The sequence below is a fragment of the Sylvia atricapilla genome, chromosome 4 (assembly GCF_009819655.1).
Source record: "Sylvia atricapilla isolate bSylAtr1 chromosome 4, bSylAtr1.pri, whole genome shotgun sequence".
In the NCBI taxonomy this organism is placed as follows: domain Eukaryota; kingdom Metazoa; phylum Chordata; class Aves; order Passeriformes; family Sylviidae; genus Sylvia; species Sylvia atricapilla.
Genome location: NC_089143.1, coordinates 33795220 through 33814229, shown reverse-complemented (window position 1 = coordinate 33814229; position 19010 = coordinate 33795220). Strand labels below are relative to the sequence as shown.

The 19010-nt window shown below is 38.6% G+C and overlaps 1 protein-coding gene across 2 annotated transcripts in view; it reads left to right on the top strand.

Annotated features, from left to right (window-relative positions):
- TENM3 (teneurin transmembrane protein 3) overlaps positions 1-18349 on the top strand; it is a 373463-nt gene extending 355114 nt beyond the window's left edge. For both annotated transcript variants that reach the window (XM_066317559.1, XM_066317560.1), the window contains 5 exons: positions 120-355; positions 5966-6262; positions 7470-9081; positions 10913-11043; positions 14917-18349. In XM_066317559.1, coding sequence (XP_066173656.1) covers positions 120-355; positions 5966-6262; positions 7470-9081; positions 10913-11043; positions 14917-15672 — 3032 coding nt within the window. In that variant the 3' untranslated portion in view covers positions 15673-18349. The remainder of the gene's footprint in view (positions 1-119; positions 356-5965; positions 6263-7469; positions 9082-10912; positions 11044-14916) is intronic.
- Positions 18350-19010: the final 661 nt, after the last annotated feature.

Here is a 19010-nt window from a genome sequence, read left to right as displayed (position 1 = left end):
TTATTACCATTGGGTCATTTTCATGAAGTCAAGATGCACATATTGCATAAAGTGTCCAGTAAAAAGGCAGAGTCTTAACCCATGTGGGTAACCTGTAATTCTCTTTCTGGCCTTTTCAGATCAGTTAAGAAATAGCTACCAGATTGGTTATGATGGCTCACTGAGAATCCTGTATGCCAGCGGCCTGGACTCACACTACCAGACAGAACCACACGTCTTGGCTGGCACTGCCAATCCAACCATGGCAAAGAGAAACATGACCCTCCCAGGGGAGAACGGGCAGAACCTGGTGGAGTGGCGGTTCCGGAAAGAGCAAGCCCAAGGAAAAGTCAATGTCTTTGGCCGAAAGCTTAGGGTAAGCACACAAGCGTGAGTGGTACCTACTGCAGTCTCATTAAGGAATGAGGAAATGTAAATACGTTCCTGTAGGTATTGCAATCCAGCAACCACAGAATACTTACTGTAGACAAGCTGACTGTAGATCTGGAAGTACATGTTTTTATTACTTTATTTATTGGCTGTTTTATTTATCAATTCCTCTTTTCTGTGTGCCGTGGTTTAACCCTGGGCAGCAGCCAAGCCCCACACAGCTGCTCACTCACTCCCCCACCGTTCCCCCATTGGAACGGTAAAACCCAGAGAACTCGTGGGTTGAGATAAAGGCAGTGTAACAGGGAAAGCAAAAGCCATACACACAAACGAAGTGAAACACAGAATGGTTTCACTGCTTCCCATGGGCAGGCAGGTGTTCAGCCATCCCCAAGAGAGCAGCGCCCCATCACAAGTAACAGCGACTTGGGAGGACAAAGCCATCACTCCAAACATCGCTCACTTCACATGCTGAGCATGTCATCACATGGTCTGGAAAATCCCTTTGATCAACTGGGGCCATCTGTCCTGGCTGTGTCTCCCCCAGTCTGCTCTGCAGTGTGGCAGTACCAAAAGCAGAAAAGGCCTTGGCTCTGTGGAAGCCCTACCCAGCAATAATAAAAACATCTCTAGGTTATCAACCCTGTGTCCAGCACAAATCCAAAACATAGCCCTCTGCTAGCCTCTGTGAATAAATACTCCAGCTAAAATCAGCACTCTGTGGAATTTAAACTGTTGGGTTTAGGTTGGAACGGTTAAGAATAATTTTCTGCTTTCCTTCACTGGTTTTCTTTCTGGTACTGAATTCATGTAAGTAATTGATTCAGAATCCTGTTTAAAATTATTCTACCATAAGTTAGCACAATCCCTGGATTTTTTTTTTTCCTTTTTCTTTTTTCTTTTAATGAAATTGTACTAATTCACTATGGTAAAAATGGTTTAACTGTTTTTGCATGAGTATGGCATATTCCTCTAACATATGTCTTTACCATTTTGTTGGCATTTCTTCATCTTATATAGTGAGTGAAATACAAGTAGGAAGCAAACTATGATTTATGACAGCCATTTAGTAAAGACAACACAGATTAAGCATTTAAAATTGTGTTGCCAGGAGACCATTTCAAGACCACATCAAAGCTTTGACTTACTATTAGAACTGAACTCAGTTCTTTAAAATAAGGCCTAGGCAGTGTATCAAATGAAGGTAAGTAATGTCAGACCACTCGATTTCTTGCCGTATGAAATCTTAAAATATTTTGTATCTTCCATTGGGACAAGAAAGGAGGGGATGCTCTTAGGCAGGTTTATATTCTTCTCTACCACTTTCTCTACAAGAGGAATGTATTTTTTTCCAAGAAGGAAAAATGATTATGCTCAGTAGCAGCTGCATAAGAACAATATATTAGTAGCTACCTGTTGCAGCTATCTTCCACTGATAAGGAAGAGGAAAAAGAAGCCATAATTTTGAAGCTCATCCTCGTGGTTCTGTTTCATAGGCATGTCGTTATATACCACAGTGGTATAATACACCTGCCAAGTCATTTGTGAAAGAAGCCCAAGAGACAGTGAAACAAATCATTACGAGTGCAGTTCTCAGAAGTGATACTAAGTTTTGGCATTCAGGTGCAGAGGAGGTAAAAGTTAAAAAGAGGAGGTGAAATTGTCACAGACAACTTTAACTTAGAAGAATTAACAAAACAAAAAATAAAAAAGGGAAATATTTAACAAGATAGGAGGGAAAGTGAAAGATTAAAGATTAGGATAAAATAATACTAATTAAAAGTGAACACAGAAATGGGAGAAGTAGGGCAGGAGGAGAAAGAGCTAATAAGAGACAAACGCCTCCAAAAAATGGAAAGAAACTTGTCAGCAATGAAAATGAAAAAAAAAAAAAAAAAGGAATGTTTTATGAAATTGATTTACATGGAAAGATATTACTGAAATGTCAGTTGTAGGTGGATGGGGGGATATAGGAAAGCAGAAAAAGAAAACAAGAGAAAGAAAAACAGGAATAATTTATGGAGCTCATCATTTCCATGTACAGACTGATATGTCATCAACATTTTTCTGCAAAGAAGACAAATGTAGACAAAAAACAGTGACAAAATGTACTGCCAGTAAAGGTACTCATCTCTGTGACACTGTGTTATATATATGCAGTATCTAATGTTAAAAAGTATGCTGTCAGGTACTCTCTTGGTTTTCTATCTTGTATTAGTTCTACCTAGTAACCTTTCTAAAGAAATTAATTAGAATTATGTTGCCCTTCATTAACCCAACAGTCTTCAGTCAGTCTTGCTTTTGTTCTGACTTGGTTTGTAATTGTTTAATAAGCTAGTTCTCTGGAGCTGTATGTTTGGTCTATAAGCTGGTCATAGACCAGTAATCTTCAGCCAGTCTTGCTTTTGTTCTGACTTGGTTTGTAGTTGTTCAATAAGCTGATTCTTCTCTGGAGCTGTATGTTTGGTGTATAAGCTGGTCATAGGCAAAGGTCCTGCCAGTTCTCTGCATGAAAGAGCCTTTTTAGGGCCTTTGTACTGAGGGTCTTACAAAGGTCTCAGATAAAGGTGCTGGTATGAACTCTGTCTGAAGGGATGCACCCAGAGTAGACAGGTAACACGGACAGGGGAGTCTCCTCTTGAGACCTGACATACTCCAAGCTATGCAGAGGTCCCCAGTTTTCACATGAATCTCTTGAATCTCTCTGCAATTCACACAGCAATTCCTACTCCTAACAGAGGAATCACAGACAGATTTCATACTTCTCACTGGAAAGAGAAACAGGATTTAAAGTAGAGGAGGATAGATGGAGACATAAATTACTTAAACATATCAGGATAGTGGGCAAGGATTGTCAAAATATTCAGTTTTGTGCCATTAAGTATTTCTTCACTGGAAATTTCCTCAAATACAGATTTTATCATGAAATTTTATCATAATGAAAATTTTATCATAATGAAAACAAATTTCAAATGTATTTGGAGTGTGGGTATCCTGGACACAATAAAAACATTCAACTTTTCCTCTAAAAGTGTTATGCTAGCAGAGATGTTATTAAGAAGCACTTCAGAGGAAGGCACTGCTTTAGCTGAGATATGTTATTCCAGCCCTACAGTGCCCAATGAAATGAGCTATATCACCAAAACTCATAGTTAGTGTAATTGCCATCCCTGTTGTGTGATTAGGCAAGCACAGCCAAAATTTCACCTAAAGCTCACATGCCTGAATGCAAGAGCTCTGTCAGCAAAGTCTGAAAGCATGAAACTGGCTGGAACAAAAGGTATTTCCTTTCCTTCCCTCATATCCTGCTCTTAGCCAGACCAGACACATGGGAAGTGAGAAGGCAAGGGATGTTATCATCCCGGTTAGCAGCTAGGGCAGTGAGACAGGCGATTAAGTACTTTGTTGTAATTTATACAGGAAGGATGTGTTTAGCCAAGAAATTAACCAGAATTGCTTGGACATCTTCCTTAACCATAAAACCACCCTTCTTTCTTTGCCAGTTCAGAAATCAGAAGTGTCCATTTTAACTTCAGTGCCTAATCCCAAGAGGTGGACAAGAAAAATTACAAAAATCATAATTAAATGTAAAATAAAGAAGGGGAGACAGAGAGAAAGGGAAGGGAAAATATCAGAGAAGCAAAACAGGCAGGGACTTGCAGAGATGAGTGTAGGCATATGTGGTAGATACTGGGAGAAAAAAGCCAGAGATAAATAAAATTTAGGCATTAATTTAGGTAAATGAGCTAATACTAGATGTTGGAAAATTTAAAGAAAAACTCCCTGAAAATAAGTTTTTTAAAAAAAGGAGTTGAATGGAAGTACTTCACAGCTCAGTTTAACCTACTTCTAGAATCAGTCTTTTAGCATTCATTTTTCAGATTGTATTTAAATAACTTTTGACGGTTATTAAATAGGTAAAACAGCTATTCTCCATGTGCTAGACTTCATGTTCTTTACTTAGGAGATTATGTGAAAGTGTGGAGTTTTTTTCCTAAATTGATAGTGCATATTCTTCTCATGCCAGTGATTTCATATTAACAAAGAAAAAGTTACTGTACATAAATAAAGAGACAGACTGAGGAAAAAAAAAGCATTTGGAGGAACTTTTTTTCCTATTTGCCTATCTATCACCAGCACTTTAGTATTTTTTTATACCAGTAATAAAGAATCCAATTTATATTGATCTTTTAGAAGCTTATCAACCTCAGGGTATAAGTACAAACATCCATGGCATATGGAGTTTTGAACATTCAGCCTGAAAAATGCAAAAATCTTCCAGTCATTTCTTTGGTGTATCCCTGTCTATTCTCTTGTTCTTTTCTGAATGTTATTTAGCCATTTGTTCACCCTTTGTAATCTATGTATGAGATACTTGTAAAGGAATTTTTAAAAAATTCCTAATACACATAGTTTTCTGTCCATTTCTACCCCACTCCCCACATGTTCACAAAATGCAGAAAAAATCTCAGTTACCAGTTTTTCACCCCTGGAACAACTTTTAAAGACACAGCAGATACAGAAAAGGTTTGCAGATGAACAAAGAAATCCTCAAGGCCTGTTGGAGAACACTAAAGCACAACTCAGTGCTGAGGGGAATGGAAAGTGCAACAATACTGATATAGGAAAAGAAAACCAGACATTTTCCTTTTATGGATTCAAAAATGAGCTCTAATTCGATGTAACTTAAAGTTGACATATTTTCAACACTAAAGGGAGATGGGGATAAATTTCAGTGTAAAAGTATTAGACAGAAATCACTATCCATCACTGTAGTTCACATATGTAAAAAAAAAAGTTTTCAACATAAATGTGTCTATGCTAAGGCTTTATTTTCAAATCAAAATTCCTTTAAACTTCAAAGCATTTCTAACTGGTTTTCAGTGGTTCAGTAGTCTTCCAGTCATTTATGGCTTTAAGTGGTCAGTTAACTAGGAGAAAGATAAAATCCTCTGCTAAGGATTTCAGCCTTATAAATACATTGCAGCAGTGGATGGTATACTGAATTAAATTTCCGTCTGATCCAGAAGGGGAATGCCTATGTTCTAAAAAGTGTTTAACCTTAATTTGAAGATCTAGCATGCTTGTGAAGATCTTAATCTTGTATTTGCTATTTTGAAAAATAATTGCTGTGAAGGACTGGGATTCAGTTCTTTCCTTCAGTTCTTTCCTTCAGTTCTTTCTGAGCATGATTGGTATGAATAGGAAAAGCAGTTCTTGGGAATATATTTTTACAATAATTTGCTAGATATACTTCAGACTGCCTACAAAAGAAGTAGTTTGTTCATTGAAACGACCCCATTTATTACAGAAGTTATCACTACACATCTTTCAGTATTTTTTTAGCAATTGACCAAGCATTAAGAAAGAGCAATTGCAACAAATTTTGAGCCCTCTCTTCATATAATCAGACCTTCTAAGGTAGATACTAATATAGTGCCTTACAATTATATCAAGAAGCTGCTAAAATACTTTACACATACAGCAAATCAATCACTGTAAATGGTATTTAAAGAAGAGCTAGCTTTGTGGAAATAACAGGTGGCTGGGGTTTGAACAGCATGATTTATTGTGTCATTTTGTTTGCTTTAAAAAGGTTAATGGCAGAAACCTCCTTTCAGTTGACTTTGATCGAACCACAAAGACAGAAAAGATCTACGATGACCACCGTAAATTCCTGCTGAGGATTGCCTACGACACGTCAGGGCACCCCACCCTGTGGCTCCCGAGCAGCAAGCTGATGGCTGTCAATGTTACCTATTCATCCACAGGTCAAATAGGCAGCATACAGCGAGGCACGACTAGTGAAAAAATAGAGTATGATGGACAGGGAAGGATAGTGTCTAGAGTGTTTGCTGATGGGAAAACCTGGAGTTACACATATTTGGAAAAGGTAAAGAACACTCAGGTTTTTAAAAATGCTTGGAATGTGCTGAAATTGCACAGCACCTCACTGCTGCATACAAAGCAAAAAATAAGTAGTAGAAGCACATTGCAATCATTCTAAGTATCAACATGTGATTCCAAGGGCAATGTTTTATTCCATAGATATGTAATCATGCTGTAGCTAATTGCTAGGAATTGATGTGTTTTTAAATTATTTTGGCCACTGACTAACAAGGAGCTTCTCCATTTACCTTTTATCTTAACACTTAAAATAAGGTACAGGGACTATTTGCAATTCAATTCAACTGAAAATAATTTGTTTGCAAATGTTCCACTGTGGGCTTTTTTCACTACCAAGAAAAAGTCTTTTTTCCAAATAGTTACAGCTGTCAATTTGTCTTGCTATATGTTGTATATGTGTATATCAAAATAAGGGATAGGCAAAAGATCAGGAACCAATATACATGTAACAATTGCTGAATGATAGCTCTTCTTCTGAAAATATCTGTGAAAATCACCCTTGTGAGATCTCATGTCTGCTATGCAGAAAGAGAATCCATTTCTTTTAGGGGTTTAAATACATTTCTGTTGAAGATGTTGCTCAGCAAATACTGTTTACTAGTTACCACAGACAATTTAATCAAGACCTAATATACATAATAGCCACGCATTAGGAAAATGTCAGAATAACTCAAGTAGCTCCTTTTGATATGAATAATCAAACAATTGTTTTGCCTATGTCTCAAAAGCTTACAGAACAAGAACACAGTATTCAAAGATCTCAGGCTATTCAAATTCTTCAAAATCATCTCTAATTGTAGGGAAGAAATTGTATCTCCCATATGTTGTTCTCCTCGTGAGTTAATGGCTCTAAGACAGTTTTACTTCTTCCCATATTAAACATGACTTATCTGAATCCATTGACAATCTGCTGTTTAGCTGTGAATGCTTGATAAAAGAGTGATACAGTCATAACAAGTAGCAAATTATGAATGTGGAACTACTAATTACAGAACCCCCTACAATTAAGTATACAAGTAAATTAGGCAGGGAGATGTTAACAACATGTAAGGTCAATGATAACTCAATTAAAGAGGAGATAATTTTCTCAAGTGGGAATGTCACATTTTTGTGAAGAAATAGTATCAGTATATGGCGGGAGGGGAGATACTGCACCATTTCTCTCATGATAAAAATCTGTTCTTAATTTTCAGTCAATGGTTCTTCTGCTCCATAGCCAACGGCAGTATATCTTCGAATATGATTTGTTGGATCGGCTTTCTGCTGTCACCATGCCCAGTGTTGCTCGTCATACCATGCAGACTATCCGCTCCATCGGCTATTACCGGAATATATACAACCCCCCGGAAAGCAATGCTTCTGTTATAATGGACTACAATGAAGAAGGGCAGCTCCTTCAAACTGCTTTCCTGGGGACAAGCCGAAGAGTATTATTCAAGTACAGACGGCAGACCAAGCTCTCAGAAATTTTATATGATAGTACAAGAGTTAGTTTTACTTACGATGAGACAGCAGGAGTCCTGAAAACAGTAAACCTCCAAAGCGATGGTTTTATCTGCACCATTAGATACAGACAAATTGGCCCGTTGATTGACAGACAGATTTTCCGCTTTAGTGAGGACGGAATGGTAAACGCCCGATTTGACTACAGCTATGACAATAGCTTCAGAGTGACTAGCATGCAAGGTGTCATCAATGAAACCCCACTGCCTATTGATCTCTACCAATTTGACGATATCTCTGGCAAAGTTGAACAGTTTGGAAAATTTGGAGTTATATATTATGATATTAACCAGATCATCTCAACAGCTGTAATGACGTACACAAAACACTTCGATGCACATGGGCGCATCAAGGAAATTCAGTATGAAATATTTCGGTCATTAATGTATTGGATTACAATTCAGTATGATAACATGGGACGAGTGACAAAAAGAGAAATTAAGATTGGGCCATTTGCCAACACCACAAAATATGCTTACGAATATGATGTAGATGGTCAGCTCCAGACAGTTTATCTGAATGAAAAAATAATGTGGCGATACAACTATGACCTGAATGGCAACCTGCACTTGCTCAACCCCAGCAGCAGCGCCCGTTTGACACCGCTTCGGTACGACCTGAGAGACAGAATAACTCGACTAGGAGATGTACAGTACAGGTTAGATGAAGACGGATTTCTGCGTCAGAGGGGTACCGAAATCTTTGAATACAGTTCAAAGGGCCTTCTTACTCGAGTTTATAGTAAAGGCAGTGGGTGGACAGTGATTTACCGTTACGATGGACTTGGACGACGAGTTTCCAGTAAAACCAGCCTTGGGCAGCATCTCCAGTTCTTTTATGCAGACCTTACTTACCCAACCAGGATAACTCATGTATATAACCACTCGAGTTCTGAAATCACATCTCTATACTACGATCTGCAAGGACACCTTTTTGCCATGGAAATCAGCAGTGGAGATGAGTTTTACATTGCATCAGACAATACAGGGACACCACTGGCTGTTTTCAGTAGCAATGGTCTCATGCTTAAACAAATTCAATACACTGCCTATGGAGAGATCTATTTTGACTCTAACCTTGACTTCCAGCTGGTAATTGGATTCCACGGAGGCTTATATGACCCACTGACCAAACTAGTCCACTTTGGAGAAAGAGATTATGACATACTGGCAGGCCGGTGGACAACACCTGATATTGAAATCTGGAAGAGAATTGGGAAGGATCCAGCTCCTTTTAATTTGTACATGTTTAGAAATAACAACCCAGCCAGTAAAATACACGATGTGAAGGATTATATCACAGGTAAGAGAAGGTTACTTGATTGCAGCTTGGGGATGCTGGATAACTGGAGGTGTCCAGTTTAGAGGGAATGAGACTGTAGGTAGCAAGACCAGGAAGGGTCCTTCTGTGATCAGCTTAACACACGGGCATCATAGAAAATATTCACAGAAGTTTGTTTATATTTTCCAGGGTAGACTTTTGCAAGGCTGCTAATGTAAATTGCTCAATAAGCTCCAGGGTTAGCACAAAGTAATGAATACACAGCCAGGTGCAGGGAAGGAGGAGTAGGATAGTACAGAAAAAGGAGTGAACTTCTCTTTTGGAAAAAAAAGGTGCTAACGTAGTAACTTTCATATTGCAATTCTTAAAGAACCTATATGCTTTTTGTTGTTCTAGAATTATTGATATGTAGTGTTTTCCATTATTCTACACAACAAAAATCTGACTGCACAACACCAGAATTTTTGGAAAAATTTATGTCTCTGATAAATTTGATTTTTTTTTTTGTATTTGAATTAGATGTAAATAATCCAAAATACACAGGTGTTGGCAGTCTACAGGAAGGGCTCAGCCCCACTTACTTAGGAGCTGTGAGACTACCACTTATAAGAGCATCCTGGGAATCAAGTTGGTTTGCATTCATTTAACAAAGAGCAGCTATTAAAGTGGGTTGCTAACAGGCTGCCTGGGAGTAAGAATAAAAACAGATCTCTGAATCTGTCCTCTTTCAGCAGTATGTGCTGTAGGGCATGCAGTTGGAATCAGATTCTTTGTGGCATTGCACATTGCTTCATGCACTTAGTTGAGAAATTGCCCTCAAAATACAGTTTTGATTCTTTTCTTAACATCTTTGATGTCTGAAATGCACAGGCACACACTGCTTATATAAGGTTATTATTACAATTGGTAATTTGGCTGACAGGCATTTTTAGATGCAGCGCCTCATGAGGGGCATATCATTTATTTGAAAATGTTAGAAATTACTTTAAGATAAATTTTTTTTGTTCTTTTAATTTTTGGAAAAATCTGCTTCCTTATTCCATATATTGTAAGCTTTTTTAAATAAAATTTATTAGTTGTGGTAAGGAGCACTCTGCCAACCTCTAAGTTTAGTATTTGTGGAAGATAGTGTAAAAATACAGAAACAAGGCAGAGTACTCAGTCTTGCCAAACAATTCTTAGCTGATTGTTGGCACCCCTAATTTATTGTTTAAAGAACATAAAATGTATCATAAATAATGTTATCTAATGATAATTTGGTATCCTGTCTGCTTACTGATGCTTTTCATTTCATCGATCCCACATCATCTTGAAGAGGAGCAGATTTCTCTTGATTCAACAAAAAATATCTGCCAAATGATTTAAAAGGTAATTGGCCATATAGGTGCTATTTCAGGAGTAGTTTGAAGTCATTACAATAACACACACTAAAAGGACAGGATGTGCTCTACAGTACTTTTTTTTTTTTGCTGTATTTTAAAGTATGATGTAGGTGTGACATAAAGCATGTTCAACCTGACCATGAAATTCCAGTTAGTTTAAGCTGTATGACAAGGAAATGTCCCCTTAATTGAGCTGCCATAATTGTTGTGGAAGTCACCGAGGCCATCAGACTTGCTAAACCCTGCAATACCTTTCAACTGAGCCTAGTCCATTCAACTCTTGTATAGGACAGACATTTTCTTTTAAGTTTAGAATTGTAAATTTCCTGTATAGGTTTGCCGTTGCCATACAAAAGGAAACCAATTATGCCAGAAGCTGTTATATGTAAAAATGGTATGGCTGCAAAATATAGAACAATTATAATACTTTTCTCTCTTTTTTTTTTTTTCTTGTAATTATTCCCTCTCAGATGTTAACAGCTGGCTGGTGACATTCGGCTTTCATCTACACAATGCCATCCCTGGCTTCCCTGTTCCGAAATTTGATTTAACAGAACCTTCTTATGAACTTGTGAAGAGCCAGCAATGGGAAGACATACCAGTAAGAAACAAAAATAAACATACAAAGTGAACAAGCTAGAATGTTCTCTTCTATTCAGATCTTATTAGGCATGGATAATTCTGACAGCCAGGGTTATTTGCTAAGTTCAATCTGAACTTAGTACCTTTATCTAGTTTCAAAAAATTTAAGAAATTATAGGTGAAGGATTTTTTTCTTTACAGATTTGCTAAGTTAGGTGCTATTTTATATAAGCTTTTGTTTGCTTTTAACAATAATAAAAATTTTAAAAGACAATAATCGATGAAAATAAGTTTAAGATGCTTTAAAGATGTCTAATTCTCTTAACAAATACTACAGAGATTATACTTGTACTAACATTCTGCCTGAAAACAGTAACTAAACACTGTAGTAAAAAAGAGACAGTGAAATAAACAGAAGAGGTGACACAGACACAAGGCACCACTATAATTTTACTTCTTTTTAATATTAACCATGCATTATGGACACAATGTGTTATATGTAAAGATAAAATAATGAAACTGAAATTACCTGAGGTAAAATCTACTGTATTACATAAAACTCAGGTGTTTATGAAGTTCTCTGAAAGCAAAAAAATGAACTTTGATCCTGAAAACTTGTTACTGTTTTAAATAATGGAAGAAATGCATGTGGAAGTAAAATCTAAGTCTGCTATTTAAGAAAATTTTATTTACAAACAGGGCTTACTCAAAGATCAAAGACTTATGCCCTCAAAAATCCTATGGTTTTTAGTTTAGAAGGAAGAGTTGAGACATTAAAATGGGTGATCCCATTCTAAGCAGTCAAAAAACAATCTCTTTCTACAAGAATCATGATGGAGAATGTTACAAGAATTAAAGATGATACAAACTGAAAAAATCCTAAAACCTAATGTAGACCAAAAGTCCTTAGAACAGTGGCCCAGCAGAAGGGAACATACGCTAAGCTAACTTGGCATTCAGGAAGTTAGCTAGTTCAGTTAGTTAGTTAGTTTTTAACAGCAAGGAATTGAGTAACAGGGAAAGACTTTAGAGCCCAGCATGAGACTAGTGTCTCCCATGACAACAAAAGCAGTGAAGGAGTAGCATGGCAAGCACTTTGGTAGTATTGGGAGATAAGAGACCTGTCATCATGCAGTGAAGAACTATCAGAGGTTGTTTAGTTAGGTCTCAAAGGCTAAAGAATGAAATCATCCATTAACACCAGCAAAGACACCAGGAACAGAACCAATCTGGTCAAAGAGATGAGAGCAGACAGCTAGTTGTCAAAAATCTTTGGGAGAGAGCTCAATAGCATAAGGAATGCCAGGTGCATGTGACATGACAGAGCAAGAAGCACATGATAGGAAAACAAAGATTCAAAATTCTCAGGTAGGAAGAAGCTGCATATTCATAAGAACTCTGATATTCACTGGTGGACAAGCAAATGCAACCATGAGGCAGAAGTAAACACACAAACCACTTGGTATTTTGAAACATTCTGGAGTGAGTGAGCTTTACTGAGCTCTGAGGATACATGTTAAAAATAAACGAACTTTGTCATTATGAAGTTGCTGTAGCATCTTGCTGCTCTCACTGATGATTGCTCAATAGCTTTACATTTTGTGCTCAATAGCTTTCATGCAGGATTTGCAACAGCTGAAATCCATACTTGTTAGGAAATGCAGACCAAAATCTGCCACATTCAGGAAGAATGGAGAGTCCAAGTTAATTCATCATTCCCTCAGGATTTTTCTCCTCTGGAAAGCCACCCTTGTGGCAAAACAGAAAAGCCTTTGCAAGCTTTTTGCCAGGCTTTGATCAGCAGCAAGCCTGAATTAAGGTTGTATGAATCTTAATGACTCCTGCTTGGTCTCCCATCCAGAAATTTAGGAAAACAAAACAGGCTTTCAACTCATTTGTCAGCAGTGAATCAAATGGTTTAAAGCAGTATTTTACTAAAAGGAGAAGGGGTCAATTAAGACATAAACTGGATCATCATCAGAAACTAAGTATTCATTTTCAGAAGTGCAGCCAAAGCTATTTAAATCTTTGTTTCCTGCTGAGGCAACTGCCAGGGCAGCTGTCTGCTCCCCACCTCTATCAGTACAGCGCATTCACAGCTTGTTGCTGTTAAGACCCAGGGTTAGACCCATGTGTCCGTTCTGTACAGTTGAGAGGTCTCATCCCAACCACAGCTGACCCTGTAATTTGAGCTGTCCTGCTGTCTAGGTGCACAGCTAACCATTCCTGCTAGCTGCTCCTGCTCTTTCAGCTGTCCAGGCTAACCACTGCAGTTACACTGACAGGTCCTATTCTCCAGCCATCCTCTCTTTACCAAGAGTGCATTGGGCATGGTAGGCTACACACAGCTCTTCCATGACATTCTGCTATCCTAGCTTTTCCATTAGACTGGCTTATTGGTTCTTTTCATTCATTGCCCCTTGTCTTTGCTAGCTATGAACAAACCACTGCTGTATTCAGGGTTGCAGCCATCTGAAGTTGTTGGGGAAAAGCTCTTTTAGTCGGGAGACTGATACTTGAAGTGAAATGGAAGGTTACACAGCCAGATTGGCCTCAGTCTTTTCACACATTCCCTTTTATCAGTTTCTGTAAGTATTTGCAAGAAAGGGTATCAGTCCCCAGTATTCCACTTCACTGGTCCATACCATTAGCTTCCCTCTCTTTTACTGTAAAGACTGTCATTACAGTTCGATTTCCCTCATTTCTTTAGCAGCTTGAGGGATTATGAGAGCCTCCCTGCAGTTTGGTCTCAGGCTGTGGCTACTTGAGAGACTCTTATCTCCTCACTCAGCGTAAAGAAAGGTTTGTTCCAGTTCTAAAGCACAGCTTCATGACCTGCAAAAATATCCTCAGTTTGACTGGACTCATGGCAGACAGAAGTCATAATTGAACAAGCTCAAAGGAAGAGATGACACCATAGTAAGATGACACTGTAGTAAGACAGCTCTCACCTGTATTAACATGACATGGCCTGGAAATGTGCACTGGCAGCCCAGAAAGTCAATTGTGTCCTGGGCTGCATCAAAATCAGTGGGGCCAGCAGAGCAAGGGAGGGGATTTTGTCCCTCTGCTCTGCTTTTGTGAGACCTCAGCTGACACACAGCATCCAGCCCTGGGGTCTGCAGCACAGAAGGACATAAACCTGTTCAAGCAAGTCCAGAGGAAGGCCACCCAGTTGATCACAGGGATGGAGCACCTCTCCTGTGAGGAAAGAAATTGGGATTGTTCAGCTTGGAAAAGAGAAGGCTTTCAGGTAACTTAATTGCAGCCTTCCAGTACCTGAAGGAACTTACAGGAAAGATGGGGTAAGACTATTTACAAGAACAGGTGGTGACAGGACTAGTGGGAACAGGTTCAAATTGAAAGAGTATAGTTTTAGATAACATATTAGGACTAAATTCTTCACTGTAAGGGTGGTGAGGCCCTGGAACAAGCTGCCCAGGAAAGTTGTGGATGTCCTATCACTGAAGGTGTTCAAAACCAGGTTGGATGGGGCTTTGAGCAACCTAGTCTAGTTGAAGGTGTCCCACAGCAGTGGGTTGGAACTAGATGATTTTCAAGGTCTTCTTCCAACCCAAACTGTTCTGTGATTCTTGTGGTTATCTACTGGCATTGCAAGTCTGTCCTGTGCAGCCCAGTAAGCGGCCTCTGAAGTTAAAGCTGATTTTTGTGCAGATTCTCAGGGAGACAAAGAGTAAAAGCACCGAACATTAGCAAAATAGTCTTGTAACTCAGCAGAACACGCAGTATGCAGATCTAATTAACTCCTTGGCACTGTCAGTTGTGGCATATCCTGTTGTTGTCCACGGGCAGCACACCAAGAAATCCTGGCTGTTTGGCATTTAGGGGGCTACAGATGGCTGGTAAAACTTCTGTCTGTTCTTGTTTACAGCCAATTTCTGGAGTGCAACAACAAGTGGCGAGACAAGCAAAGGCTTTCCTTTCCCTGGGAAAGATGGCAGAAGTGCAGGTCAGCAGACGGAAATCCAGTGGAGAAAAGTCGTGGCTGTGGTTTGCCACGGTGAAGTCTCTGATTGGCAAAGGAGTGATGCTCGCTGTCAATCAAGGCAAAGTGCAAACAAACGTGCTCAACATTGCTAATGAGGATTGCATAAAAGTGGCAGCTGTTTTGAACAACGCTTACTACCTAGAAAACTTGCATTTCACTGTGGAGGGAAAGGACACGCACTATTTTATCAAGACCACCTCCCCTGAGAGTGACCTTGGGACACTGAGGCTGACAAGTGGGCGCAAGGCCCTGGAGAATGGCATCAATGTCACTGTTTCCCAGTCCACCACTGTGGTGAATGGCAGGACTCGTAGGTTTGCTGATGTTGAGATGCAATATGGTGCTCTAGCACTTCACGTCCGCTATGGCATGACACTTGATGAGGAGAAGGCCCGGATACTGGAGCAAGCCAGGCAAAGAGCTCTTTCCAGTGCCTGGGCCAGAGAACAACAGAGAGTAAGAGATGGAGAGGAAGGCGCCAGGTTGTGGACAGAAGGAGAAAAGAGGCAGTTGCTAAGTGCTGGAAAGGTACAAGGATACGATGGGTACTATGTACTCTCTGTAGAGCAATATCCAGAATTAGCAGACAGCGCTAACAATATACAGTTCCTCAGACAAAGTGAAATAGGAAAGAGGTAACACACTGGCTTAGCTCAGGCTGCCAAAGAGACTGTGTACCAGTTGTCTTCTAAAAGGGAGACCAAACTGTTTTGCTGCATTACTACTTGAGCCTAAGCTTACATCTTTGCTCAGATTTTTTCTGTAGCACAATCCAGACTCTGTAACAAGAAGAGCGCCTTCCAGAAGAATGATACTGCTAATGACAAAACTTTTTTTTTTTTTTTCTCAATGACCTTAAAGGTGATCTGCTTTAAAGAATATGTTTACATATGCATATCGCTGCACTCAAGTTGGACTGAAAAGTATTAAAAAAAAAGAAGAAAAAAAGAAAATAAAAAGGCCTACAGATTTTGCAACAGGCTGTTTCTTTGAGACACTGTATTTACATAAGATGCAGACTTATACAGTGTTTCCAAATAGTACTGAATTGTTGACCTTTGCTTACGAGAAGTAGTCTCTCTCTCTCTCTCTTTCTCTCTCTCTTTTTCTCTTTCTCACTGCGTAGGATGTGGTATATATCTGTTAATTTTAAAACATGGGGCAAAAATTACTGTTTATAGACAACCCAACTACATTAAACTGTGCTGCTTTCTAAAAGGACATTGGCACAAGTGACTTATGCTACCATGGGAATTTAATAATGGATTTTACAATGCTAACATGGTTTGCCTTGGGGGGGAAATGGCAAGTAGAATCCTTGTTGCATACAAGCAAAGGAAACCCTGATTTTTTTGTAAATTATGTGAGACAAGTTGTTTATGGATTTTTATATGAATTACAATTTACTGTACATCAAATATTAGTCTCAGAGGAGTTAATTTATGTAAAGTGTTTAAAAAAAGTTTATACTTAAAAATAAAATGATAAAAACATGTGCTGTGTGTGATTTTTTTTAAAGAAAAAGGAATTGCACCTTTTATGTTATAGCTGTACAGTATAAAGGATTATATTGTAGAGATATAACAGTGATGACTAATGTCCAAAAGTGTTAATATTTTTGTATTAGGTTTAAAGCTGTGCATCTATCACTCTGCTGATAGGATGGGACACTTCACAAAGTGGCTGGCTGAATCAGACCACAGCTCCCTCCCCTCCCTCTCCTGTCACCCAGGCTAGTGCCACTTCATCAGTCATTGTTAGAAGGCACAGTAACCAAATAAGTCTCATTTAGTATGATGGAAGACTTTCATAGATTGGGGTTTCCTTGTCTTTTTCCAGCCCTAATGTAATAAATGGACATTTATTCATACCAGGTGGGGTTTCTGTTGGTTTTTTAGAAGCTTTGTTTCATAATGGAGGAATAGTGTCTCAGGTGCTTGGCAAATTGTATGTAGAAGAAGAAGAAGAAATTATGTAGTTTCATCCAGTTATGTCCACTTTGTCTTCTGTATAATACAGCTCTTTTAGGTGTTAATTACTCCAGATAGAAGAAGCGTACCTCTGACCTGATGCTACAGAATTGCTCTTTAGGCAGGCAGGCTGTTCAGTTGGTTCATCTCCTGGCCTTCAGCTGGCAGATCAAATCTCATTACTGTGAACACAACCTGGGGATGGAGAGGAAGGTCCAGTTCTAGTGCCTAGTCTGCAACTCCAACCACTGCATAGATTTGGCATGCTTTGCTCCAAGGCCCAGTACATTTGCTGCAGGAAGAACTGAAGTGTGCAGCTGGTTCCTTATAGGAAGCCTGTGGTGGCATCTATGGCATCTGTTCTACATCTTGGCTGAAACCATTCTTAGAGCTTTAGTCTCGTGAGCACTAAATTCAGCCACAAAAGTAAATATTTTTAAGATGAGACAAAATTGGGGGTTTTGATGTTCATTGAAATATACACAGTATTTCTATCCATGTATTATAATGACAGAACATAGTAAGTGAACGTGTCTTAACTATGAATGGTTCAAGTGGATGTAATAAAAATAGTTTTCTAACTGCTTTGTATTCTGAGAGTCTATGGTATTACATACTCTAAATTGCACATTAGGATTGTTTGATAAACAGATTTGAATTTCTCCCAGCCAAGTTGCTACCGAATCTACAGTATCAGTGCTGTTACTGTATGTGTGTATTTGGTAGAGCATACAGAACTAATTACACATATAATGAATGCTAATCATCTATTAGAATTAAAGCACAGATTAGTTGTTAGTACTTTTACCCTTGAAGCTTGAGGGCCCTAAATTTAGAGAGGATGGTATGTCAGACCCCAGAGGCGTGTCATTGATCTACGTATTCTTTTTAAAAGATGTAAAATGCTAGGTGTTTGCAGTTCTGTTGGGTGGCTCTTCCACAGCACTGTATTTAGCATGCTGTAAGTGCTCTCTGTTGAAATAGGCTCATATTCTAAATTATGTCCAATGTTTCTGTTCTGTTTGAATATGAAAAGCTTGTATAACATGTCAACATTGAAATATATCTTCTACTTGGCGCATACCAGTCCCTTCTCCTTTGTTCTGGCACCAATAAACAACAAATTATAGTATCTGTTGGTGATCATTTTAGATACAGTCAAATCAAGCCAATTAGTGGCCTTGTTAGTAGGTATAATGAGCCTATTTCTTGCGAAAAAAGACTTGTGATCTGGACATGCTCCTGCAGGAAATAGTGACCTTGGGGAATATAGAAACAAAAGATCTTTTTAAAGAAAAAATATGCATAATTAAAGCAGCATATTACAAAAATAAGAAAAAAAGAAAGGAGATTCTAAGTATTTTAGACAATGCCAGTCAAAATGCTATCCTGATATTTTGAGATGTATATTTCGTCTGATTTGTATTGTTCTTTTAATTTGCCTTCTTAACTTTATATGTGTCCTGAATTTTCCACAAATTGATAACTATAGATTGCATCTAGGCTTTCCAATAAAAGCCAACCCAACGTGTGTGTGTGTGTGTGTTTATATTTGGGGTTTTAAAATCTGTATGTCAGATACTGTATCTGTGCTGCCACTTTACTCATATTGAAGAAGCAAAGTGATCCCCTTGCACTGGTATTGATTCATTTGCTTCACAGTTGGCAGTATCTTTTTTCAACTCCATCCAATGGCTTCATCTGCTAACTCAGCAAAGTGAATTACTCCATGGGATCTCTCAGGGGGCCTACTTTAGAGAAAACATTAAATATACCTCACAAAGCCAAATCTTAAATAGATAAGGAAATCCAAAGAACAAAAAATATCACTTAGAACTGTTCTCCCTCTTATCCTCTTGAGTAAAAATATGACAAAAAGTACTTGATTATAAAGAATTAGATTGCCACTGGTACTTACATATATACACAGAAGAGATCCTTCAACCTGCATTTAGACCCCCTTTGCAGAAACTGCTGACTTCAGCACTGCTCTTCATCAAGAGACTG